Below are 25,786 nucleotides of genomic sequence, written 5' to 3'. Positions count from 1 at the left end.
TCTTCATCAACAGCTTAAGGCGGCGGGCAGGCAATAAATTTTGCGCTGTTAATTTGTCACATGATTTTAGTTGGCCAATTACAACTATCGGACAACAACAGTGTGCGCTCCTTTGACAGGACGCACACACAAAGGATGGCTGGCCGGTGGCCACAATGCCAGCTTAACTGACTGGCCCTGGAAAGATCCCGGTGGAGTCAGGGGTCAGGGGTCAGAAAGTGTACAAAAATGCCAACGGGGCAGAAAAAAAACAAAGGGAAAAAACCAGCAGACGACAGGAGCTAGTGGCTGTGCGTGTCTTGGTATTTATCTAATTGTCCCTTACCCACACACACCCACACACTCACCCTCTATTTTGCGGGTCTTTAAGGACATTTTTAGCTTGCTCAATTCCCCGGCTAGATAAATGTTTGTGCGTTCATAAAAATGCGAATCTAATGCGCCGTTTGTACGACAAGTCTAATTGCACAAAATGATTGTATGTGTTTATGTCTCGGGGCAATTGATCCTGGCCATCCTGACATTTAATAAATATCCGACTAGTAGCGAGTACCGCTGACGCACTTCCGTTTCCTGTTTATTGGCCCAAAACTCAACGGACGACATTTTCTATACCCAAATTATGTGACATTGATGTTCGGTAGTGTTGTCTTTTTGGATGCTTTCAAGTTTTAATAAACTAATTTACTGAATTATATTTAAATTTCATAGATTTACTTATTACTAAATCATTTCAGTATATACATCTCTTTAATCTTGAAAAACATAAGAATATTCGTTCAACTATTTTTTTGAAAAGGTAGAGGGTGGTTAAAATAAGTCATATATTCTAGATTGCATATATCAAATCAAGTTATTTGTGGTTTAAATCTTTTCACAAGACTATTTATTGCCATTAAATATATGCCTTCACTATATAGAGAGTTTTCACTATAAAAAAAAAAATAAATAGTGTTGCTGGGATTTGAGTTGCTTTCGGTACTCCAAATTGGCAACACTAATCGGTCCTCGACGCAATATGGTCGACAGGAGGCGGACCTTGCGTTAATGTCCTTAAATAAGAAATTCATATCATTAATTTAATTTTGTCTCCCTGTCGCTGGGTTCTCGACTCGACTCGACTCGCCCAGTGACAATTTGTCAGGGCCGGAGTGGTGTACGGGGTACTTGTGCAGTGCATTTCAAATGAAATGTAATTGCTGTGTAAGCCATACCCATTAAGGCCCTGGCCAAAGTGCGTGGGCTACATAATGGAAATGCAAATAGTTTGAGTTGACCGAAACAGAACGGAGCGAAGAGTCGAGTCGAGACTGAATAAATGGAATTGCATTCCGGCAACAGATCCTCGAGTTTGCGGGCTATTCCTAATTGGTCATGTGAATCATGGCACAAAGTAATTCACCAAGAAACAAGCAATCTTTGGAGTTCAAATTGGTGAAGGCATAAGATAGATAGTATCATTACCAAACTATTTTATTATTTATTACATGTTTATAAATATAAAATATCAGTAAAATAATTATATATTTACTATTAAAACTATAAACTACAAAAATGGGTCTTTTTTAAAGTTTTTGAACAGCTTATACAGAAAGGTCTTGAACATATGATATACAAAAGAAATGCTTTAAATCACTTTAAAAGCAATTAAGTTTTCGATATTGATATTTACTTTTATTCTTATGGTCATATTACGCTCGGATGACGAACTTGTGCCCAGACACATTTGTTTATGAACAATTCGTGCATGCTACACAATTTCATTGAGTTCAAAGGAAAACATTTGAAATTCATTGCCAGACTGTATTTATGCATACTGTGTTGACCTGGCCAAAAGCATTGGTGGATTTCGCCTGGCACGGAAGACCCTAAAATCTAATTAGTTTTTGGACAGAAGCTGGGTCGCAACCGGAAACCATTTTATGAAATATTTTATTTAATTATTTCGAATATCGGAGTTATTTTTTGCCCTGCCCTACCATGCCATTTTGCCATGCCTATCTCCCACGGGGACCAATCCAGTTTTATTCTGTGTTCCGGCCATTTCTGTTGTGGTGATAAAATTCTGACAGAGGCTATGTTGCCCTCTGCCACGCCCCCTCGTTCCGGAATTCCCCAAACGGGTCGAACTAATTAGACGGGGCACCAAAGCGAAAATTTCGGTATTAAAATTGTTGAAAGCTCAAAATTATATTTATGGATCGCGGCACTAATTAAGCTTAGCCAATGTGCAAATTGTTATTCCTGTGGTTTCCCCAGCAGCACCCATCACATGTCGACTGTTTGTCCAGTTTGTGGAAAGTGGGTGGGTGGCTATCTTCGTTGTGTAATCCGTATCGTGATATAGTATGTGGACACGGTGGAAGGTAGCTGGGAAATACTGACAATTTGTGTCAGTTTGTGTGGGATGGTCTTTGATAGATGCAAAATTTTTAAAATGGTTCCCAACAAATAAATAAGTTTGGGAAAAATTCAAATATTTTGTCTTAACTGACCCTGTTCAAAATCATAAACTATAATACAATTAAAAAAAAAAAGAAAACCATTAAACTGACATACATAATCAGTAGCAATTTATATTTACAATAAAATATGGTTCATCTTAAAAATGTTTTATTCTATAAAATATTGTTTTATGTGAGGCTTTCAAAAGTATCAAAGATATCAACAAATTGTATATAAATTGTTGCTGCTAAAGGTAGTGGCTTTTCAGGATACCATGGTTTCCATTTGCCTTTCGAAAATTTCCTTACACCTAAGAAAATTATTGGCTTTGCTCTAGATTCCTTAATGCCTTGTCAAGACGTGTGGGCAATGGAGCAGCAGTCGCTGAATATAGGAGGAAATGCCAATAAATTGCAGCATTGACGTGTGTCCCAATCCTCGGGATCCACCCATTTCTACGCCGGATGCATGTGCGTGTGCTAAGTGCGGCCAAAGTTCAAAGGCGAGTCGCACGTTAAACGCCCATTAAATTAAGCTTCGATATGAGTGCGATATGTGACCCCGACCATGCCCCCTCCTGCCCCTCGAGAGGGGGTCACATGTGATTAGACCTGGTCGCGGTCACGCCAGCTAGAAAGCCCTTATCCCCATTGAGCCATAAATATTGGTAACACAATCTAAGCTCTGTCGGGGTCAGGACTTGCGCTTGAGGTGCGAAAAGTCGCACTGCCAGTCGGCCACCACACACACGCCATCTGCCGGCCCGCACCGCACCTCATTTCGTAACGCCCTTCTCTATGTAGAACGCAACTTCTGCCCGCAATCCCACTCCAATCGTCTGCCTTAAATCGCTACAAAATTGGTTTTCAATTTTTAAACGCCTCTCCAGGCTATCGTCTGCGAGGTGCCAGGTCGTGGGACCTCCAGTTCAGGTCCTTGCGTGCCTTTGCGTCTTGTCCTTTGTCGACATAAAGCCACCCAGCCACCCCATTTATTACACTCCGAAATGAAAAGTAATTGCCTGAGTAAGAAACTATTTTGAACAATTTGTAATTTGCAAGGGAAAATGCAAATAGTCTTTGACCAAAATAAACTGAAGAATTCGCGTGATATCGTGAATAGCCCATATTAGACAATAAAACAATTATAAATTTGTCTTGACTTTTATGAACAAATTATAAAGAAATTAGTTTTCACGATTTAGTTACTCAGCCTAAACACATCAATTGAATGGGATATTATTAACAAACTTTGATAGAACAGTAAGATTTGACAGATTTTCGGACACAAAAACTTCTTATCAATTATGCTTTGAGCAATGACAAAGTCAGCATTTGGTATAGTTTAAGTTTTTCAAACAATATTTTTAAGTGTACCACCCTTACAGAATGCCTGTGTGTCGCTCTTATGTTTTATACATGATTTTTCCACGCGCTCGCCCGGATTTTGTGGAGTAGTTTGCTCCGGTGCCAGGCGCCAGGCCATAATTCAAGTAAGGCGTTAATCTGTGACACCCAATGCTCTGCAAAGCCAACAACATGTGTCGGGGATGGAGATCACAGCTACTGTATGCGGAGATGTTTGTAGTTTTGGTCCCTTGCATTTTGTCGTCGGGTGAAAAATGGCACACACACTTAAAAGGGTTAATTACTCAAAGGGTCAATCGATTGGGCGCGTTTTAAGACCCCTTTTGTTTTTGAATTTTTGCTTTTAAAAGACTATTTTGATTCGGTTAAGTTTATATTTTGATTTGACCATCGAAAATATTATTATTTTGTAGTCTCAATGGGCTTTACTTTTTTTAATCCTGTAATACAAATTGTGCTTAAATGTTTTTCCCTTTAAGCATCGCCATCTGCCGCAAAGCATTGGAAACATCAGCTTTTTTCTCTTCGTCCCACGACCCACTAAAAAGTCCAATTGTTGGTTTTTTCAAGTTTTTTTTATTCATTTTTTTGTTTTAGTTTTTCTACTCATTGTTTTTAACATTTTTTTGTGTTGGTAATTTTAAAAAAATTTTTTACTTTTTTTGTTTACGTTAGTTTAGAAATTTTTGTGGTTTTCCGTTTTACATATACATATCCATATATATGCATCATATAATTAATTATTAATATAATAATAGTAGTAAATATTACTCTTTATGGTTTAAACTATCACGTTTTTCACAATAATCATTTCTTTCGTTTTGCTTAGTTTTCCTCTCGCATTTTTCATATTTAAGTAGCTTACAAAATTACTTTTAATAGGGTTTCCATTATGTTCATTTCGTAGGTCTGTGTGTGTGTTGCGTGTTTCGTATCGTATCATATTCGTAGAGTTAAATTTAAATTATTCATATAAAAGTTGCAAACTTAAAGGGCACATAGAAAGTCAATGATCAAATGTGTGTGTTTTTTTTTTGTGTTATCATAAACTTAAGTTAACACTTCATGTGAAAAACAAAATAGTTGTGGCAGAACTATGTATAATTACGCAACAGCCGATTGAATTGTCGTCGGAACTACCTCTCTCCTTCTATATAATATCTATAATATTGATAGATCGTTAAGCTCATACAGAAGCGTCTGGCCAATGTGGGTGTGTGATTGTGTTTATGCGTGGATAAAATTGATAAGGCGACATTTTAAAAAAGAGAAGCAGGGAAATATATTTACAGATATCTAATAATGATTACAAAATAATATTTAATGAAACGTTCTTTGCACTTAACGTGTTTGTTTTTGTTTCTGTGTTTGTGGTGTGTGTTTTGTGAGTTGTGTATGCTTGCTTAGGCTAGATGAGCGAAGCAAAATCGAGGAGCTGAAGGACCTTGAGAGAGTTTTGCAAACTGCTCGACTTCAGGCGGCATCGGACAACTTCACCGTTCGCCCCTTATTTAGTTATAGTATGTTCAAATTGCAGTCACGCATTAAAGTCTCTCTATATGTGTGTTTGGATATATGCAGATATATATAGTTATTATCCGTATTAAGCTTAGATTTGATTTCTCACATATGTTTTAAATTTAGCTCTATTCACTATGCGAAACAAACTTCATTATCTCTTAATGCTTTTTTTTCGTTTGCATGATTTGCCTTTTGTTTTTTATAAAGTTTTAAACTTTTTTTGGACTTGACAATTTTTTGTGTGATTTTAAATTTTTTTTTTGATTTTTTTCTAGTTTTTTTTTATAGTCGTAATTCTCGAATTAAAAATTAACAAGTGCAAAAACTAAAGGTTTAAAATAAATGGTTTTTGACATGCTTCTAAATGCTTGGCGGGGTACGAAGTTTTGAGGTTTTTTATTTTTTTTTTTTTTGGGGGGGGGGAACTATTTAACCAACTCGATAGATCGGATCGATATAGACTGGGGGGCAGTGCAGTGCGACAAGGGAAGCAGCTGTGGACCCGAGTCCAAGAAGTCGGATTCCTATTCCTATTCTGCTGGCGATTGCGATTGCGCTGGACTGGTTGGCTTGTGGTAAATGCTTAAATAACTAAAATTCGCTGGCACTTGAGCCCCGCTTGCCTCAATTTAAGGATTTAGGGATTACAAGTTCTCGCTGCCTCTTAAACAATTACATTTAACATTTGCGCTTAGGTCACACACAAAAAATAATAATCATAATAATAGTTAGTAATCATATTCATATATACGCGTATTCTGGCTTCGCTCTACCTTCGCATATATAGGCATCGGCATATATGTATATATATATATATATATTCTTTTGTAATTTACAAAATTTATTTGCATTAAGATCATTTGGTTTTTGTTGTGTATCAATTTCGTTTGATTTGTATTCAGTTTTCGTTATGTAATATTTGCATAGGTTATGTATCGTTATCGTTATGGTTATTATCTTTAATCGTATAGTACAACAGTTCATGGCATTACGTCAACTATCAACGCTGCTCTAAGTAGGAAAATTTGCCTTGATTTTTGTTTTGCAGTAAAAAATAAGGGTAATAATCAACAGAAAAAAAATTTAAGGGCAATCGCTTCATTAACTTTCAAAGATCATGGCTGGTTGGCACTGGTACAAAGCAGACAGACCCCGCTGTGTGTAATTGGTGTGTGTGGGAGCATTGAGCATTTCGTAAGCAACCATTTATCAGTGTTTTTTGTCGAGGGTATGCGAGAAACAAACAATTAGAATCGTAACTACTAAACCAAAGCGCGCGCTACGCAAATTGCAATAAACAAATTTCAAAAATTTCACTTAATTATGCTAAACGCTAACGACTGTTCCCATTTTACGCTTCACTCGAATACTACAAAAGAATAATAAGAATGAATAAACAAAAGAAGAGTGTGGCGAGCAATCAAATGTGAGTGCTTCCATGAAAACTAAGTCGTAGATATTAACTTAAGCCTAATCCAAACAGCGTGTTTCTGCATTATCGAGTAACTACTTCTGCGACGAAGACGAGCTTGCTACCGTTACCGCTGGCGTTGCTGCCGCTGATGATGTTGCTGCTGCTACTGCTGCTGCCGATGATGTTGCTGCTGCTACTGCTGCTGCCGCTGATGTGGTGGCACGTGCTGAATTTGTCTGTGATCCTGCGTTTGGCTTGGGCTTCTGTTGTTGCTGCTGCTGTTGTTGTCGCTTGTGTGGCGCCAGGCCTGAATTGCTGCCGCCGCGTCGCAACTCGTGCTGCGATCCCTGATTGCGATTGGCCACCTGCGGCTTGTTGCCCAGGGATCCGCTGCGAATACGCACTGTGCTGCTGCCAAAGGAGCCTGTGCGTCTGCGGTTCTGATTGTAACCGCCACCGTAACCCTGCTGATGCTGCTGGTGGTGTTGCTGGTGCTGCTGTTGATGTTGCTGCTGATGTTGCTGCTGTTGCTGCAGCAACCTGCCCACGTAGTCGCTGCGATTGGTGATGGTTGTGTTGAGGCGACGTCCGCCGGCCGTGATAACGGCCGTGCCATCACTTTCCGACACGCTGCGATGCCGGTTGAGCTGGCGGCCGGGATTAAGGCTACCCACTCCCTGCAACATCTCATTGATCTCGGGCTCCACCACGCGGAAGTCTTCAATGTTCTTGAAGCTCTTCAGGTACTCGGCCAGCTTGGGCTGCACCTCCAACTTCTCGCCATTCTTGTAGTACTTCAGGAAGGCCCAGAACTTCTCGAGGCCGTACAGTTGACCTGGCGGAAGAATACAAACGTATATATAGATCATATATTTGTATAAGAAAACTGTATTAATCGATTCTCACCTGTTTCATAATCGGCCATCGTCTCGTCCTGGAAATCCTGATACACATTCGGCCGGAACTTCTTCTCCAGGCCGTATGAGAAGAACCGGAAGAGGCACTCCAGGCCGTAGCGGAAGCCATTGCCGGCATCCTCCAGCGCCAAGGTGCGGAACTCGTTGTACATGCTCTTGTTGAAGTTCTCGCGCAAGAAGAACGACCAGAAGCGGTACAGGGTGTTCATCTCCTGCGACTGGCCGAAGCCCAGACGACGGCGCTCCTTGAGGCAGCGCGAATGGTACTTGTGGTAGGCCTGTTGGGTGAAGTTGTTCTCCTTGAGCAGCGCATGCGACGGATGCTGGAATATGGGCAGCGACTGGGGCACCGAAGAGCCGTACGATCCGTACGATGAGGTGGTGGGCGAAGTGCCCGCCGACGATCCCATCGAGGTGGTGCGTGGTCGGTGCTCCACGGTGTCCAGCAGCCAGCCAACGTGAGCCTCCACCGGCGGATTGGCGGTGTGGCGAAGTTTCCTCTTCCTTGGCGTGCGTGGATCAATTGAGTGTGAGTTTGGAGCAGCATAGAAGCGGGCACGTCGGGACTTGAGAGTGTTGTTCAGCGTGGAGTTGAGGGTGGTGTCACCCACGAGCGTTTCATCGAGATCCTCTTCAAATGGTGGCGGCGGTGGCACCACCTGTTGCGGCACCACCGATTTGTTTCGACCACCGGCCAGCTTTTCAAAGTCCGCCTGGGAAATCACATTGACAGTCTTGTAATCGGCCACCACATTGGTGGTGGTCCACAGATCCTCCTCGTAGTTAACCAGCCCGTCGTTGATGATGTTCTCCAGGTCCTGGGTTATTTTCGTGCGCGATGTAAAGTCGGCGGTGCGATCGTAGCCCTCGTGTTTGGGTGCCCGACCCACTTGGGCCACAATAAGCAGCTTGTTGATGTCGCGGTCGGCAAACTCGTAGTCAGATTCGTCGTCGTCGGAGAAGTTCTCGGTGAAGTTGTTGATGCGTCCGGTTCCGGGGGGTAGGGGGTCCATTAGCTCCTCGTCAAACTGGAAGTCTAGTTCTTCCTTTTCGGCATGGCACTGAGCGGATGGCGGAGCAGCTGTTTTGGATGAGGATTTGGAGTGGGTTTTGGAGTAAGCAGCAGCATTGCTAGACTTTATGTTGTTATTGTTCGTGGTGGTTGTGGCGGTGGCGGTGGAGGTGGTATTTGTGGTGGTTTTGGTGGCATTGGTGGTTGCTTTGGTGGCTGAGGAAGCATTTTTGGTGGTTACACACACAGTGGCTGATGATGAGGCGTTGGATGGGGCGTTGTTGGACGTGGACTTGGACGTGGACGAGGACGAGGTGTTGTTCGTTTTGACATTATCGTTATTATTGTTGTTTTTGAGCGTTTGTGAAAGCGGTGGCTGTTGTTGTTGTTGTTGTGGTGGTGTAGTAGCGTTTTCTTTGATAGCATTTGTTTTGGAGCGTCTCTTTACCTCTTTCCACATGCCCTCCGGCTCCGCCACCAAAGCAGCTGCTGCCCCAGCTCCTCCCTTGCCCGCTGCAGCAGCAGCGGCAGTCCTCTTGTCCGGCGTCGATGTGGACTTGGGCTTCACACTCTCCGCCAGTCCACTCAAATGTCCAGCCAGCTCGGCCGCACCACCCTCCACCTGCTGGGTCAGCGCACTGATCGCGTTCACCGAGTTGAGGGCCGCAATGGTCGAGGATCGCTGCTGCTTATCCTGCAGCATTTTGGGCACCTGATTCTGCGACTTGCGTGGCACCGGCGGCGGCGGAATTCTGCTCAGCGGCTTCGTGGCCATCGCCGATGTGAGAATGGGCGACGGCGAACCGACCACCTCAGTCTGCTGCTCCTCCAGTTTCTCCTCACCCTCACCCTCCTGCTGCTGCTGCTGCTTCTCCGATGCTGGATCCTGCAACAGCTGAGCGGCGGGGGCAGCCTTAAGATCCCCTTCCTGAGCCTCCGGCACATCGGTGATGGGCCAAGCGGTCGGTGTCGTCTTGGTGCGGACCTTGTAGCCCTCCAAGAGCTCCAGTTTATCCGATTCCTTGATGGCGTTCACAATCAAAGACACGTCGGTGGTCAGTGCGAGAACGCGATGGAACGAGGCGATCAGGGTGACTGGGATATAGCCCTCGGGGTCCATTTTCCGGCGCAAAAAGAAGTCGCCGGTAAGATTGTCGGCGCTGAAATAGTATTCACTATGGGGGGATCGAGAGGAGAGAATATGCGGGTCAACAAAAAGGTTCACTTAGATACAACGGATATAATGCCTTGAGCTTTTAAGTTGGGACTATATGCTGCAGATAATATAAATTTATTGTAACCAAGGAACAATTATAAAAATAAGATACATTATGAAATGAAGAAGGCTTGCTTTTCTTAATATACAAAAAAAGTGTTTTTAAAAGGCTGCAGTGAAACGGTAAAGTAAAAACCTTATATTATTAAGTAATTGTAAACTGGTTGAAGTCTAGAACAAGTTAGTTAAGGTATTTTAAAGAAAGTAATATTAATTTTTAGTATTACGAGAATAAAAGTTAAAGTTACTTTACATTAGTATTTATATCATAGTTATTTAACCAGTTGTACCTTATAGATTTGTACATGTAATGGATAGATATTTAAAGCTTTTAAGTATTTCCCAAACCATTATAGATCCAGCAAAAGGCATTAGGCAAATATTATAAAAGGGCTTCACTCACACTTGCTTCTTGATGGCCTCCTTGACGCTGGCGGCGTCCATTTCAATGTAGGCGGCGGCGGGCACGTTGCCAAAGTAATGGGTGCCCATGAGCACATACGACGACTGCGAGGAGTCGGCGCCGGCGGCGTCTGCCGGCAAATAACTGGCATACTCGCCCGAAGCTAGCAAATGGCGTGGTATGCGATGAGTCGGGCGACCTGGTCCCTGTCGGGAGAATCCGCCCCGGCCTTGCCTGCCGCCGCGGTACGGCGTCCGGTAGCGACGCGGCCCGCGCGTTGCTGATCCAGCTCCCGCTGCGGCTGCTGATGCTGCTGCTGACCCGGCACTACCCGCTGCTCCAGAGCGCTGCTCATCGAGCGCTGCGGCGGCGTTGGTGCTGCTGCTGCTACGCCAGGAATCCACTCGCTCGGACGCAGCAGTCGCTGAGCGTGGTGCGCCGTACGGATGCCGGCCAGCGTGCGGGTGCCGCGAGGACTCGCCTCCTGCCGCTCCTCCAGCACCTGGCTGGCGGTCATGGTAGACGCGCGGCGGACGGCGCTGATCGACGCCATCATCGCTGAGCCGGCGATTTGGCCGGCCGCCAATCGGCTTGGGGCGACTGGACTTAGCCAGATCGATGGGCAGCGGACGCCACTTGTGCTTGGGTAGCTTCTTGGTGAGGGCAGGCCCGGCAGAGGTGCCAGAAGCTGGCTCAGCGTCTCGCTGGGCTGCTTTCGCATCATGACTCGTGCTGGCAACAGGTGCAGTTGTTGTGGCCTGGCTGTTGCTATTGTTGCTGCTGCTGCTGGTGGTGTTGCTACTGGGATTGGGATTGCTGCTGCCGTTGCTGTTGCTGCTGCTGGTGGGTGCGACGTTAGACTCTGTTGTGGCAACTTCACTTGAAGTGGTATTGCTGCTGCTAGCTGCTGCTACTGCGGCTGCTGTTTTGGCTGGCTGCTGTTTTTTCGTTGGGTTGCGCTTGGGTTCGTTGCTGGTGGCTTTGCCACTGCTAGAAATTCCGCCAATTAGCGTCGGCCAGTCACCAACGTTGCTAAAGTCGCTGGCCTGTAAGACAGATTTTTAGAATAAAATACTTAGCCTTTGAAAAATGCAAGGTTCGAAATATGTATCTCACAGAAACAAAACCCATAACAATAAGATGCCCTTTTAAAACTGACAATGATTTTTGTTATAATTTACTATATATAGTTATTTCAATGCCTGCTTATACTGAAAAGTAGTTAATCAAAATTTAAATCTAGTTTAGAAATGTCTTAGTAATTTGAATATTTTAGAAATCTGTGAGAGAAAATCTTTTTTAAACATAATTTTAAATTTTAAAGTTTATTACTTCTGTCAGTAAAAGAAAACTGTAAGTCATATTTAAATTTTTTTTTAAATTTAAGACATTTTCACTGTTGTATTTATAACTTTATTGGCTAGTGTTAAATACATAATTAATTGATTTCTCACCTTTTGATTGACCTTCTTTTTGTCCTTTACCACAACTTTGGCAAGCACATCTGCCTGACTGGCATCAACTGTAAAATGAAACAAGCAGTTCTGGGTTGAGTATATTGAAGTACAAGAACAGTGTTTTAAAAATAAGAAATCAGGCCATGCCACGCCATATGCGTCGCCAAAATTGAGATTCTCTCTCGGAGCATCAGGTCAGCAGAGAAATGAGAACTGGGAAAAGCAGGAAAGCGGGAGAGCGGGAGAACACGTGAGAATGTTGAGAGCAAGTGCAGGAGCGCACAGTCACATGGTGGTCAGGTTCTCATCTTCTTGTATCAAAACAACTTCATGTGGGGTAGCAAAATATATATGTTGGAACTTACACAAAAAGATATTTATATATACAAAAATAAATACATTTCCAAATCTAAGAGGAAAATGTATTTGAACAAGAATAAAAAATCAAATAACATTGCATGATTTATTAAATCACAAAAATGAGAAATGAAACTACTATATGACCCTCTATACCCTCTATGCTTCTATAAACAAAAAAAATATATTAAAAATATATATAAAAAAAAAATATATAAAAAAAACGATATAAAAATAAAATCGAATCTTGGTAGCAAATGGATTTCATTGGAGGGACGATTTTGGCTCCAGCTTTGATTAGAAAAATATAAATATATAAAAAATGTTAAACACATGCTGAACATTATTGGTTGGCCAAAGAACTGATCTTGAAATATTTATTTACTATATACTAAAATAGTTATGTTCTCTTTTTCTAAGTAACAAGCAGCTAGTTAAGTGAACACACTAATTCCAAATGGCCAGTTTAACAAGCTTGTTATTTAAAGTCTGTTTATTGCAAATTATAGAATGGAAGAACCAATGAAGTCTTAGACTGAGATCTAGATATTTTTGTTTGTTTGTGTCTTTTTTTTCCTAGTTCACTTGAGATCAATTGAATTTTGCGTATGGAAAATTTTCCATCATCCATGGCACTCACCAGTTGTTGTTGTTGCTGTTTCAGTTGTTGCTGCTGCTACCACTGATGTTGTTGCTGCTGCGGTTGGTGTTGATGTTGTTGTTGTTGCTGTTGCCGCTGCTGTGCTTGCTGCTGCTGTTGTTGTCTGTGGTGTCGATGTTGTTGCTGTTGCTGGTGCTGCTCCCTGTTGAGGTTGCTGCTGTTGTTGTTGTTGTGTCTTTTTGTTGCTGGCGGTGTTCTGTGAGTTATTGTTATTGCTGGCAGTCTGCTTAGTTTGTTGTTGCTGCTGTGCCTTGGGCTGCAAAACACGTTTGTCCAATGGAGAAGTTCCTGCCTTTGGACTGCCGGATTGTTTAGCCGATATCTGTAAATACAAAACAAATGTGAATATGAGTTAAATTCCATAGACGGGAGAGTAAAGGAGTTGTTTCTAAAATTGGGTAAAAATCAATGCAACTTCAACTTCACTCCCTATGCGCAGTGTCCCTAACCCACATTTAGTTCACGACAAGGGTTGCTATATATATATATATATATATATATATATATATATATATATATATATATATATATTCTAGAGAGCGGTTACTTTCTCGATCTGGCACTGGAAAATTACCTCGGTTTTTGTACAAGAACTTTTAGTTTCTTTGCTTTTATTCACTTTTTATCAGTTTTCTCACTGCTGGTTTTTCTGTTATCTTTGTTTGTTTTGCTTTTCATATAACACCTTTGCTATAGCTAGCAATTAGCACAGTTGTTGTAGCTGTAGCCGCTTTTATATTTAATTGGGGCTTTAGCTTTATTTAAACAATTGCCTGGTAATCATGAACCAGTGGTGTGTTGTGTACGTTGCGACCGTTCTCTTGAATGGTTGGATGGGTTCTGTGCGATAGCGACAGTTTTTCGATTGGAATATGCCTCCGCCTCTTTATCGCTGCGTTGCCTCTCCTCTCTTTGTCCCTCTCCCTTTCTCTCACTCGGCACTTTTTGCTGTCCACGCGTTGGCTACGTGAGCAAAAACGAAGAAAAACAACAAAGGCAGAGAAGGCGGAGGCATAAAGCACAATAACAACAACTGGTTTTACAGCACAACATAAAAAAAAACACAGTGAAGCTTATTAAACTCATTTTTGCACTTAAAATTGACTTTTAAATAGATTTAAAGATTTTAAACACTTTATTGTACAATTTTGAAGAGCCGATAATTATACATATGTAGGGTACATGCTTTAGATTTTGATTTGATTTACTAACTTTAATATTTCTGCACTCGAGACCCTAAGCTCCAAGACGCAAATGTTATTGGATTTAAATTAAAGAAGGTCCACTGTAGGCCCATATCCAAATCAAAAACAAAACAGCCGATGCGCCGGTTCATGGATGCGTGAGAGAGAACTAGAGACCAAGAGAGTTTAACCGGCGAGAGAAACAGCGCAGGGCACCCTGTATCAGTATCTTTTTGTGTATGCAATGGATACAGGTTTTCGCTCAGTGTGAGTACGTGCGTTCAATTTATAGTTTTGTTTTTGTACGCGTTTTCTATAAATTTTGCTTTGATTCGCTGCGAAAGTTCACACACCCACTATCCACACAATATCAATCAAAACCGGTGATACGAATACCACCAAACTAAACAAAAACCTAACGATTATAGACATAAACATTGACCATCTCGCTCGCACACAAGGTAACACTGTAACGAAACATAAAAATAGGCAAAACAAAACAACATGTGATTTTCAGCACGTAGGCCATTCGAAAAAGAGCGGAAAGTGGAGAAAAAGAAACGTGGTTGGAAAACTTCAAACTTCATAAAGAGAGGAGGAAAGAAGAGAGATTGATGTATCTTAAATTGTCCAACAAAAAAACATTGTACAAGATAAATTTACAGATAGAAAACAATTCTAAGTTCATTAACCTTTATGTTTAATTTGTACAGCTTAAAATTAAAGAGAATTTAACTAATATGTGCAGAATAAATAAACTTAGAAAGTATCATGCAAAATGTAATAATAATGATTTAAAATACTACATAAATTATTTAATTCCATATATAATGTATAATGTTACCCTTAGTATGAATCATTATTTATTTTATTTCAAAGGTGTTTTTATACTATTAGGTACTTGAAAGATATAGTTTTGACCTTAAAACCTTATCAATCCATACATCATACCATAAGCTGATTTGACTTACCATAAACAAAAACAGTTTAGTTTTCCTTAATTAATGTTTAAATAAACATATATTTTTATCAAAATATTATCTACCTAAATAATTTTTGAATAAATAAACAAAAGATTTTATTTAGATGCATTTAAGCCCGTAAGCCAATATTTTGTTTAGTGTACTTTCGTGTCACACTTATGCTAAACATTTTAAACACTTTCCATGCAGTTGATCACGTAGTCATCTAAATCCTCAAGGATAAAAGCATAAACTATTAACGAATGAAATCATTAATTCATTTCGAACAAAGTTCTATGAAAAGTATATGGAAAATGACCGTGATTCCACTCAATTGGAAGGACAATGAATTTTATTTTCTTTATGAGTCATATAGTAATTGTAAGGAAACAAAGAAGGACAGTTTTCCATGACTCATAAGGTAAATGTAAAGGTTTGTAATTTTCCATTGAACGTACTCATAGGAAATACTTTACCACAAACATTCGATGAACGTGTGCCACTTGCCAAGCACATGTTTTAAATTCTATATTTATAGGGGCATGTTTCTTATCACTTTTAGACATTTTGAACCCCCACATAATTGCTGACGTACTTGGGTGTTTGTCATTAAATTTTGAATACTATAATACCTATAGGTAAGGTATTTCAAACAGAGATTAAAGTCATTCAATAAGCTGGATGGTTCAAGGTCGTATATATAGTAAAAAAGTTGTCTTTTTTGGGTTTTAAATCTACACATTACATAGTGATTCATTGAGAACCCTTAAATATACATTTTTAACCCTTAAATATAAAACATAACAAACTTGAACTTGCCTATAAATAAAGCTTTAAAGTAGCCAAAGGTTTTCGGTTTTTGTTTATATTTTTTCAACACTTGTTAAGTATATCTCTGGGATCCTTTTTGTAAATGCACTAACTCGAGCGATCGTTGAAAGACAACTGAGTTGCTTGCAATGCAAAATGACTATTTTAAATGGCATTAGAATCGGGCTAGCACGATAGCAACAACTGAAATCGTATAAAAATACGACAAAGAGAAGTAAAAATATAGGCAAACAGTGACCGAGAGCCGGGTAAACGTGCAAAAAAGACCCACATTCAGCGATTCTGGCATTCTCGGCGTTCTGTTCTCTAAGTCAACATTCGCAAACGCTCGTAATCAGTTTTAAGGTTATAGTGCAGGCGGGGTTAGGGTAGCAGCATACCCCTTTTTTGAGGTTGCGCCGGGCGAGACGGGGCTTTCTGCGTCTTAGCAAATTAAAAAATACGAGCTGAATGCGAAAACCAGTCAATAATGCCGGCCGCAAGAGACGTTATGTAAAAAATAGTGTACAAAAAATCCAAAATAAAACCAGAAAACGTGCTCGCGGCCAATCGAATGACCAGAGTAAAAAGATAGCGATACGCGAGCAGCGAAAAAATGTATATATGGAGAACAAATACCCACAATCAGCTCAGCTTACATGAATAATAATAAGTATAATAATAATAAAAAAAAAGACTGATTGAGGGCGCTGAAGTCGAGATGCTATACTATAAGATACCCCTTTAATCAGACTCATTTAAGTTTAATTGTATTATAACAAAAGTATAACCTCAAATATAACAAGGGCTAACATTATAATTATCACCACATTTAACATATTATCAAAAATATGTAACATTTACTAAATATCTAATTTAATCTTATAATTGTATCATAAAAAAAAACAAAAAAAAAACAAATCTGTTCTCCTAATTTTTGGCTTATTCTAAAATAAGAATAATGTTCTTTAGTTTAAAGAACACAGCATAAACAGCTTTTAAATAGATTTCTCAACTCAAATATATCCGGCAAATATATCATCAACGATTTAAAGGCTAGTTTCCCAAAAAAATAATCTTTTATTCTTTCGGTGTAATTCTAAAAAAAGAAAAAAAAATGTATTTCCAGAACACAGCAAGTCCTTCATGCACATATCAATTCATATGCAGAAAAAGGTCGCCCAGCTTTAAACACAAACAAGTTAATGACTATTATTCATTTTACTCTTTTCTATTTATAGTTTTATTCGTGATTAAATTGAGCGATTAGACCAGCAGTCAATTGCTTTGTGAGGAGAGGTGGGGATCGTCCCAGAGTCAGGTTATTTGGATCCGTGGCGACGAACTCTCCAGCGCCATTCATCGCACAAACACAAATATATATATAGCTTTGAATTTATGGGGGGGGCGGAGTGTGCGAAAAGTTGTTTACGTCCAACAGAGTCGAGTAACTTTATTAAATGCGTAGCAGGCTTAGGAACATAACTCTTATCGAGGCCCCAAAAGAGAGAGGTAAGCAAGCCAAGAACACATATGCACAAGAATACATTAAATAAATTCTATATTCGTCATTTATTTGTGAAAGTAAAACAGCTGCAGTCTTGAGGGTTTTCTATAATTTTCGAAATAAATATTTGAGGTAGTCTCTATCACCTCATGGTTTTATAATCATTCTCATTTGTCACGTCTCATTATCGCTTAAATATATTGAGTAAATCCCTTAGATTACTTCTATCAGTAGTTTGAATAACTGAATACTAATTATATAAAAACCTTTTTGCTTCACTGTACTTTTATATTGTGCGTTATAATTATCTGTGAATGTGAATACTTTGCAATTGTTGCGCAAATAATTAGGTGGGTTTTTTTTTTAACGCAGATATTTACTTAAAAGATCAATTAACAAATATACCCGATAAGAAATTGAGGTAGCGCTTCACAACTGTCAAGATAAATATATAAATATATAGGGTGCTACAAAAGAAAGGAACATTTTCAAACAAAAGTAGACTTTTTTAACAACACGTTCAACAAATTGGTGATTAACACAACAGTGTTTTTAGTTCTTTAAGAAGTAATTTACGAACTCAATTTCTGAAACAAACAAGGTTTCAAAAATATCATGAAAAAAAGGCTCGAATTTATACAATAAATAAGCATATATGAAATATCTTGCGATCTTCCTCTTGACAACATGGGAAAACATCTTGAAAGATCATTTCAAGTACAAAGAACTGGAAAGGCATGAGTATTTTCTGGCCAAGAAAAATCTGATATAAAAGGCAATTATTATATGCCTATATATGCCGAACAGAGCTCATTGATAATACTAACAAAGATGACAGCAACAAGGAAAATATTGGGATTTTCCGAAAACAATACGAATGGAAAAGTACTAACCTAAAATAAATCTAATACTCTGATAAGAGGCTTATGAAGGGTGGGAGTTTATTTCCTCCCGATAGCTTTTAATTTCACATGACGCTGCAGTTTGCAATACGAATATTAATGCAACGTTATATCTGACAAAAGGAAAAAAGCCGAACCCACAACGAAACGTCAACGTAATTGAGATAAATTAATGTTATTAGTCTCCGGTTGCAACTGAGTGCCTAAAAATAGAACGTTGTTATTTACAAAGACTCTTAGGGCAACTATAACAATGCAAATATCGGAGATCATTGAGTTGAGTAATTAGTAATTGGGTTCATAATATTAACACAATTAAAAACAAACTTTTAAACAAATAAGAAAATATCTTAACAAAAGTATCCAAACTGATTTTCCCAACTTCCAAGCAATATGGTTCCAAAAAAAAATCTGTTTTATAAACTATAAATTTATAAACTCAAACCTCTGTGACATACATACATATGTATATATATAATTCGATTTAATAATTAACAGCTAGAAATGGGCTACACCCAAACACAAATATTAAGATATTATAAAAAATACTTTACTATTGTCTAAATATGATAATTTCCAAATTTGTTTTAAAACAAAATATTTTACTTAAATCAGAAAAACTTTTCACATTTTAAATATTGAATAGTAGAATAGTATTAGTAATTAATGTGTACAAATTTTTAACTTGTTTATGAAATATAAAACTCTTTTCTCACATATATCGGATATTTACTGTGCCTAGAATGACACACTTCTAATTTCTCAATTGAGACTATAGGTTTCTTCTTCTTTGCACCCATAAACTTAAATTTAGTTGTTAAGATGATTGCATATTTACTTTCGTTTTCATGTTTGTTATTGTTTTGTGCCGCTCAACAAAGAAGGACAGAGAGAAAGCACGAGAGAGTGTAATCACTCTCTTTGCGAATCGGCCTTATGCTACGTAAGGCAACGTAGCGTAACGTTATATGGAGTGAGTAAGATAGAGCGACAGGCAGGGCGCTTTCCACTCGCGCCGCTAAAATATCAACAAGTTTATCAAGTTTTTACTTCCACGTCGGCGGTATACACGCTTTTCAGCCTTCCAGCTGTATGTGTATTATTCTAATTTCGTTATTTATTCTGGTTATTCGCCTCGCAACAGTCCCGCACTGGCATTATTCACCACGTGGTGAGTTTGACATAACACGTGCTGTTCCCAGCTGTTTACGTTTCAACTTTTTAATTTCTTTTTCCCGATCGTTTAAGCGCACTTGCTAATATATGAGAAACACTGGAAAATAGTGGGAGTGGGCTTGTTTCTATCCGCGAACTCTTCCAGGGCACACGTCAACGGCAACTGACGTAGAAAAATAAAAAACAAATTTGAATTTGAATAGCTGCCCTGCAGTTCTGCCGCTCCGCAGTTGCAGTGCTGCCGACGTCGCCGTTATGGTTTAAAAAACAAGAATTGAAGCTAACCCATTTTAAGCTCACTTTTAACCCTCTTATTAAGCTTGCAGATTATATAAGTCCTCTACACATTTTTATAATATAATTTTTAAGATTAATTTATTTTAATGGCTTTAGCTGAACTCTAAAATGTTATTTGCAATCAATTTTTAACATCTAATATCTGTTAGAAACAAGAATAAAAACTACCAATTTCAAGACATTCTTAATAGGTTTACTAATTAATCCCTTATATTCCAAAATAATAAGGGTTTTTATATATTTAATCATTATGACGCACATTTTTTTAAAACAATGAAAATTCATTTTATTTCTCGAAACACCTACCCACTTACACTATATTGCATGATAAATTTATGGTTCAGTTATTTTATCTGTCTAAATGCTCATAAATTCAATAAGTCAATAAGTTAAATTGCTGATCAAACAAGAAATAACATTTATATAATTTAAACCATTAAGATTGTGTCGTATGTTTTAGATTTCTTAATAATATTTAAATGGCCTAACATAAAAGAGTTATTACAGACGTTTAGTGTTGTTTTACCTTGAATAAAACGCGGAAAATCGAAGTAAATGCACACTTTACATTGTCTCACAAGATGTTAAAAATTCGCAAAAGGCCACTCTTATTATTTTCATTCAATGAATTATATTAAATGTTTTGATTATAACTAACTAGATATATTTTTGGCGCAAATAACTACGTTATAATCATCTGATTGTCATTAAATTTGTAAAATTCATTCCTCGTACTGATTTACTTTAACTGTAAATATATTGGTCGAATTAACCATTAAAAAAATAAAAAGAACTTTATGTTTCTTCCTCAAAACAAACAATACTTTTATTTTTACTCCCGGGTATCTTAAGTCTTTAATTTCGCACCAATCCAGGTCTTAACTTCCTGATTTGTCCGATTTGCATATGCAAAGAATGTCAAAAGTGAGCGAGATGTTTGCATATCCATTTAAAGTAGCACAAAACGCTTTCGAAAGCGAGGCGAATTTGAAACTCCCCCTTGACAACAAGTTAAGTTAAACGTGTAAACTTTTGGCTTCTAGCTTTTTCCACAGAAAGAAAATTAGCCACACCTTTTTGTAGTGTGTTTGTGTGATTTGTTCTTCTTTCGCCGTTTTTTGCATTTCGTTCTCTGTTGATTTTATTCGCTCTTTTGTGCCCGCTTTCGTTGTTTGTGGGGTGGCATGTGGGCGGTGGGCGGTGTGAGGAGGCGGGGCGTTTGGATAGATAGACGACAAGCGGCTGACCTTGACATTTATTTTTAGTTGAGAAATATTTAACTTTTTCTCTCGTTTGTTGCGACACCCCAAACAGATGTGCCATTTTGGATATAGAAAAAAAGTAATTGGAAATACAGAAAAAATACATGGGCATAAATAAAACAAAACGTATAAAAAACGGAATGAATTAGAGTATCTTTAGCTGAGCAACCAACACAACACCATATTTATATAATTTGCTATTTGGTTTGGGGTAAATTATAAATGTGTGTTGGGGAAAAATTTATTTTACAGTGAATGCTTTATACAATTAATTAATAAAAACCGAACAGTTTTTTTTAATAAACTACTTCACTTTATTGACAATTACTGACAGGCACGAATAGTACAATACAAATCGAATACAAATTAAAAACTAAATTGGATTCACAAATCAAGAGTAGTGTTTATTCTCCAGGGGGTTTACTCTAGTCAAGCAAGAGCAAATAATTATTTATCCAATGACCAAATTTGTATTTATCTGCAAAAGCACAGAAAACCGTTTGCTTTTTGAGAAAGAAAAAAAAAAACAACAGAAACGCCGGCAATTTCGCTAGAATTGCGTAATAAAAAACAGCCAAGAGCAAATAAAAATAAATGCAATTAAATGTTTGGTTCTCTCGCTTCTCGTGTTTCGCTTTGTTTTGATGAGAAATACGTTTGCTTCTTGCCAGACATTATGCAACTGCAATTGTGTATCTATGAGATACAATTTTGTAATCGTCGGCAGTTTGTTGGTATTAGCATAACGATGATAACAGCGCAAGAAAAACCACAACAAATGGTGGAAAACGTGTTTCCAAAGCGCCGCGTGTTTGTTGTCGTTTCTCCTTGCTCTTGTATTTATCAGCCGCCCTGCTTTGCTCCCTCTCTCCGTCTCCGTCATTCTACGCACATTTGTTTACCAACAAGCAAACGCACACATACACACATGCAAACATATATGGTCATGTTTTTCCATCATTTTTTAAGACGCAATTTGGACAAAACAACAAAATGAAGAGGAAACAGAAATACGAGTAACAACAAAAAAACGTGCAATTAATTTGGGGATCCCTCAAAACAAATAGCTCATCACCTTTTACAGTGGATATTCGCTTATGTTAGCTTTGCATAGATTGTTTTTGTATTATTTACCATATCATATTTGACAAGATCATTGCCTTAAGGGGACACCCTACCGAGATTTAAAAAAGTTATATTTCGGCTGATCTTTGAAGCCACTTTTCTATATGTACCTATCTCCTAGTTCTTAGCGCCCAATTAATTTTTAATGTAGATTCTTTTAAGAAAAGCATTAATATCCATATATTATTTGCATTTCCTAAGGTTTTTATTAGTATATCGATGACTTTCTAGCCAACTCAATTTTAATTCTTCCTAAAAATAATAAACTTTCTAAATAGCTATCAAATAAAAAATAAAATAAAAAAAAACATTTTTATAGAGACAAATAAAATCGATGTTTCTCTTTAACAAAAGTTATCCCTTTCCAGTTCCCCATGAACCCAAAATCTTTAAAACAATTGTAGGCACCCTAGTAATCTTTTTATATATTAACAGAAGAAGTGCCCTATCCCAATTCACATTAAGTGCTTAGCAGGACAACTAAAATCGATTTTCCAGTTTAGGAAAGGTGTGACTTTACAATTCCCTATTTAAGCACTTATGAATAATCAATAGAACGTTAAGGAATCACTCACCTTCCAGGCGTTGACCTTTGGCGGTGGTGCGGCAATGAATCGCTTGGGAGGCGGAGCCGCTCCAGCTGCACCTTTCTCCCCCGATTGCTGATCCCCGTCGCCGGACTTGGCCTCGTTGCCGCTGCTTCCTGCTCCCTCGATGCTGGCACTCGGCGAGGTGTCCTTGCGGTCCTTGTGTACCTTCGGCCCGCCTGGGGCAGCCGCCGCAGCTGCTCCGGCATTGGATCCGGCAGCTCCAGCTGCAGATCCCGGATTTGCAGATTTGCGGGGACTACCGCCGCGCGGAGCACGGGGCCTCACTGATTGCTTGCGATCGGAATCCGAGGATCCGGGGACACGTCGGCCACCAGCCTGCTGGGATTTCTGACCATCGCCACGGCCTCCGGTTGGCTGCGGCTGTTGGTCGCGTGGCTTCTCCTTGCGCGCCTTTTTGCGGTCGCGTCGATGGTGAGATAGTACGGGCACAAAGTCGTTGTTATCGTCCAGTTCCGAAGAGTTCTCGGCGGTGTTATCGCCGCCCGAGGCGGCTGCACGTTTCTCCCCCGTTTGGGCCAAGCCAACGCTGCTGCTGGCTAAAGGGGTCTCCACGGCGGCTGCCTCGGCGGCGGCGGTCTCCTCGCTCCACGACTTGAAGCTCTTTAAATTGGGCTGGTTCTCTTTGTTGTTGTCCACGGCGGTGGTGTTGTTGCCACCCTTCTTGGTGTCCAGATTCTGCACCACATTGGCGTACGACGTGGTGGCGGCACTGCTCGAAGTGGCGACGGTGGCCACGGGAGCTGCTCCTCCTCCCGTGGACGACGGCGTCTCCTCCTTGCTGGACATGCTCCTCAGTGGTGGCTGCTACTCCTCTGCCGGTTGTTTGACTGCGGTTTCTCCCCCTCTCCAGAGTGGGCAGCAGATCTCCTGCTGCTCCTGCTCCGGCTTCGTCAGCGGCTGATCCTCGTTGTCGGGTCGGGGAAACTCTTGGCTGCTTCCGTGCCTTCTCAACGGGATGCGGTTGGGCCAGAGATCGGCTTCCAAACTACAAAAGGTTAGCAAGAGTGAAATCGGTTAGTTTTGCGTCACAGTCGAACTTTAGTTACTTTAAATCAGCATAAATTATTCGTATTGCAAGAGTTTAAGACTTAAAATTAACTTCTTTGAAAATTTCAAATAAAAATCAGAGTTTCTTGGTCATTTAAGTTTTTTTAGCTTGGATTATTTATGAATAAAATTATTGGGCTGATAGTAACATCAACTAAATAAGTTATGCTTTACACTTGACTGTGTTTAGTTTAAAAATGTAATATTAGCAATGTGAGGAGGTTCCTGTTTTAACTAAACTAAGGAAACATTAAAAAAAAAGCACTTTTTTTGAACTATAGGAATTCCCTTTTAGGCTAGTTTGACTGCATTTAGTATGGTGTTCCTAAACAAAAGCGTTTGGGGGCTAGTTTGATTGTATTTTACGGCGTAATTTGAACACAAATTTTAATAAACATTCCAAGACATAAATTAAGAAGCATGTACATAGAATCTCTTGTAGGCTGGTTTGACTTTAATTTTCTATACAACTAAAAGTTTAGCAAACTCGAGGTGTTTGTTGCTCAATTAAAGCGATTAATCTCAATATTATTCATTTACTTAGTGCAACTATTACAACACACGCACACATACACTGCACTTAAAAACGAGTGATATTCTTTAATTGGGGATTATATTATTTTCTGGGGACTGCAGAAAAGCCTCCCGAGGAGTGCGGCGAATTTTCAAGAACTGGCCATCGGAAAAAGTCTCTCCCCTTTTCCACGATTTTCAGCTCGACGAATTGGATTTACTGCCACCGATTTTGCACGATTATACTATATAGAAGCGGAGAAAATCGGTTGCGAGGCACGACCAATCGAGAATTGAGAGGTATTAGTATTATATTATTATGCAGCAGCCACACAGCAGTGCTCAAAAAGAAGAAGAAGTGAGGTTAGATTTTTGCCCCACACAAGAGGAAGAGGAAGAGACAAGCGAATAAGAAGAAGAGTCAACACAACGCTAAGCGACCAGGGCTGCCCGAAAAGTGCTGCCCACTTGCCAAGCTAGACCTTACGTGGTGCCCTTACGTTTTAACGTTGAGTTGTATGACAGGAAATTAAAGAGAGTAGGGCAGTTATGATAAACAACAATTGAAGCCTAGCGAATATTGTTATTCTATAATACTGTAGACAACAAACATTTAATTTTTCGTCAGTCGAAGATTATGCAATATCAAATGCCGACTGCATTGCTGTTAGTGCCGCCCTGGTTCTGGTTTTTAAAAACAGCTGATTTGCGCCTGCAACTCGCCTCGAATTTCAACAAAAAGATGCACGCGGTCACACACACTAGCAAAGATTACGTTTAAATACGCACCAGATAATGATATGAAAACCAGAATTTACGCACAAATTCTGTTCTCTCTTTTTACGTATGTTCACTACGCACTTTCCGCTCCTGCTCCTCGCGTGCGTGTGTGTGCGTACGTGTGTTGTTATTGTTGCTTTGCTTTTGCTTTTGCGGGTTTCCTCGCACACACACTTTCGTACTCTCTCGCTCGCACTCACTCACGCGCTGGTGGGCAGAACGTTACGAATATTATTTATCGCGATTTTTATGCGATTGCACACACACTTGACTCGTTTCTGGTAGCACTGATCTTTAGCCGTTCACTGGAGTTGTCAATTAACCGAAATTAATCAATTAATTGGAGCATTATACCGCCGAAAAGAAAATCAAAATCTCGGTTACCAGACATGTGGTTCTACGTCCAAAAGAAAAAGAGCAGGGTTGTTGTTCAATTAGGGATGGTAAACAAATAATCGATTGAGGGCACGGGTTTCCCGGTTCGAAGATTTTCCCGTTTGTATATCGATATCTCGATTTTCATCGATGGTTGGTCTCCATCTCTACTCTGCTCTTCCTCCGCCGCAGCGCTGCCTGTGTTTGGAACACAATGATTCAACATTTTTGGGTGTGGGAAACGACGATTGAGCTTCTGGGCCGTTAAAAAACGATGATTTTAAATTTCGAATTGTTTGATTTAATTTGCTTGATGTACAACAGTATCCAAGGAATAAAGATATTTACAATGGCGCCGTCTTTTCAAATAAAATAGATTATTTAATTATCGATTATATACAAACA

The 25,786-nt window shown here is 39.5% G+C and overlaps 1 protein-coding gene across 4 annotated transcripts; it reads right to left on the bottom strand.

The window, feature by feature from the left end:
- Positions 1-5,069: 5,069 nt before the first annotated feature.
- Positions 5,070-25,433, bottom strand: LOC128266125 (la-related protein 1). Of its 4 annotated transcripts, none has more exons than XM_053002409.1 (7): positions 25,016-25,432; positions 22,631-23,651; positions 12,810-13,152; positions 11,810-11,877; positions 10,356-11,401; positions 7,654-9,851; positions 5,070-7,582 (listed from the first exon to the last, which is right to left on the bottom strand). In XM_053002409.1, exons 2-7 carry the CDS (start codon positions 23,450-23,452, stop codon positions 6,840-6,842), a joined length of 5,220 nt encoding a protein of 1,739 aa, XP_052858369.1. In that variant the 5' UTR covers positions 23,453-23,651; positions 25,016-25,432; the 3' UTR covers positions 5,070-6,839. The 4 variants fall into 4 exon arrangements, with proteins under 4 accessions (XP_052858369.1, XP_052858370.1, XP_052858371.1 ...); XM_053002410.1 differs by lacking the exon at positions 25,016-25,432 and adding an exon at positions 24,287-24,577; XM_053002411.1 differs by lacking the exon at positions 25,016-25,432 and adding an exon at positions 24,254-24,274.
- Between the last annotated feature and the right edge of the window lie 353 nt (positions 25,434-25,786).

This window comes from Drosophila gunungcola, chromosome 3R (genome assembly GCF_025200985.1).
Source record: "Drosophila gunungcola strain Sukarami chromosome 3R, Dgunungcola_SK_2, whole genome shotgun sequence".
NCBI classification, from domain to species: Eukaryota; Metazoa; Arthropoda; class Insecta; order Diptera; family Drosophilidae; genus Drosophila; species Drosophila gunungcola.
This window is presented reverse-complemented; position numbering and strand designations above follow the sequence as displayed.

Bases quoted from the DNA above. Each gene is read 5' to 3' on its own strand.
- LOC128266125 (XM_053002409.1), bottom strand. From the start codon at position 23,452: ATGTCCAGCAAGGAGGAGACGCCGTCGTCCACGGGAGGAGGAGCAGCT. The intron at 9,852-10,355 runs GTGAGTGAAGCC...ATCCCCCCATAG, and splicing joins GAGGCCATCAAGAAGCAAGT to TGAATACTATTTCAGCGCCG. The intron at 7,583-7,653 runs GTGAGAATCGAT...TTCTTCCGCCAG, and splicing joins GATGGCCGATTATGAAACAG to GTCAACTGTACGGCCTCGAG.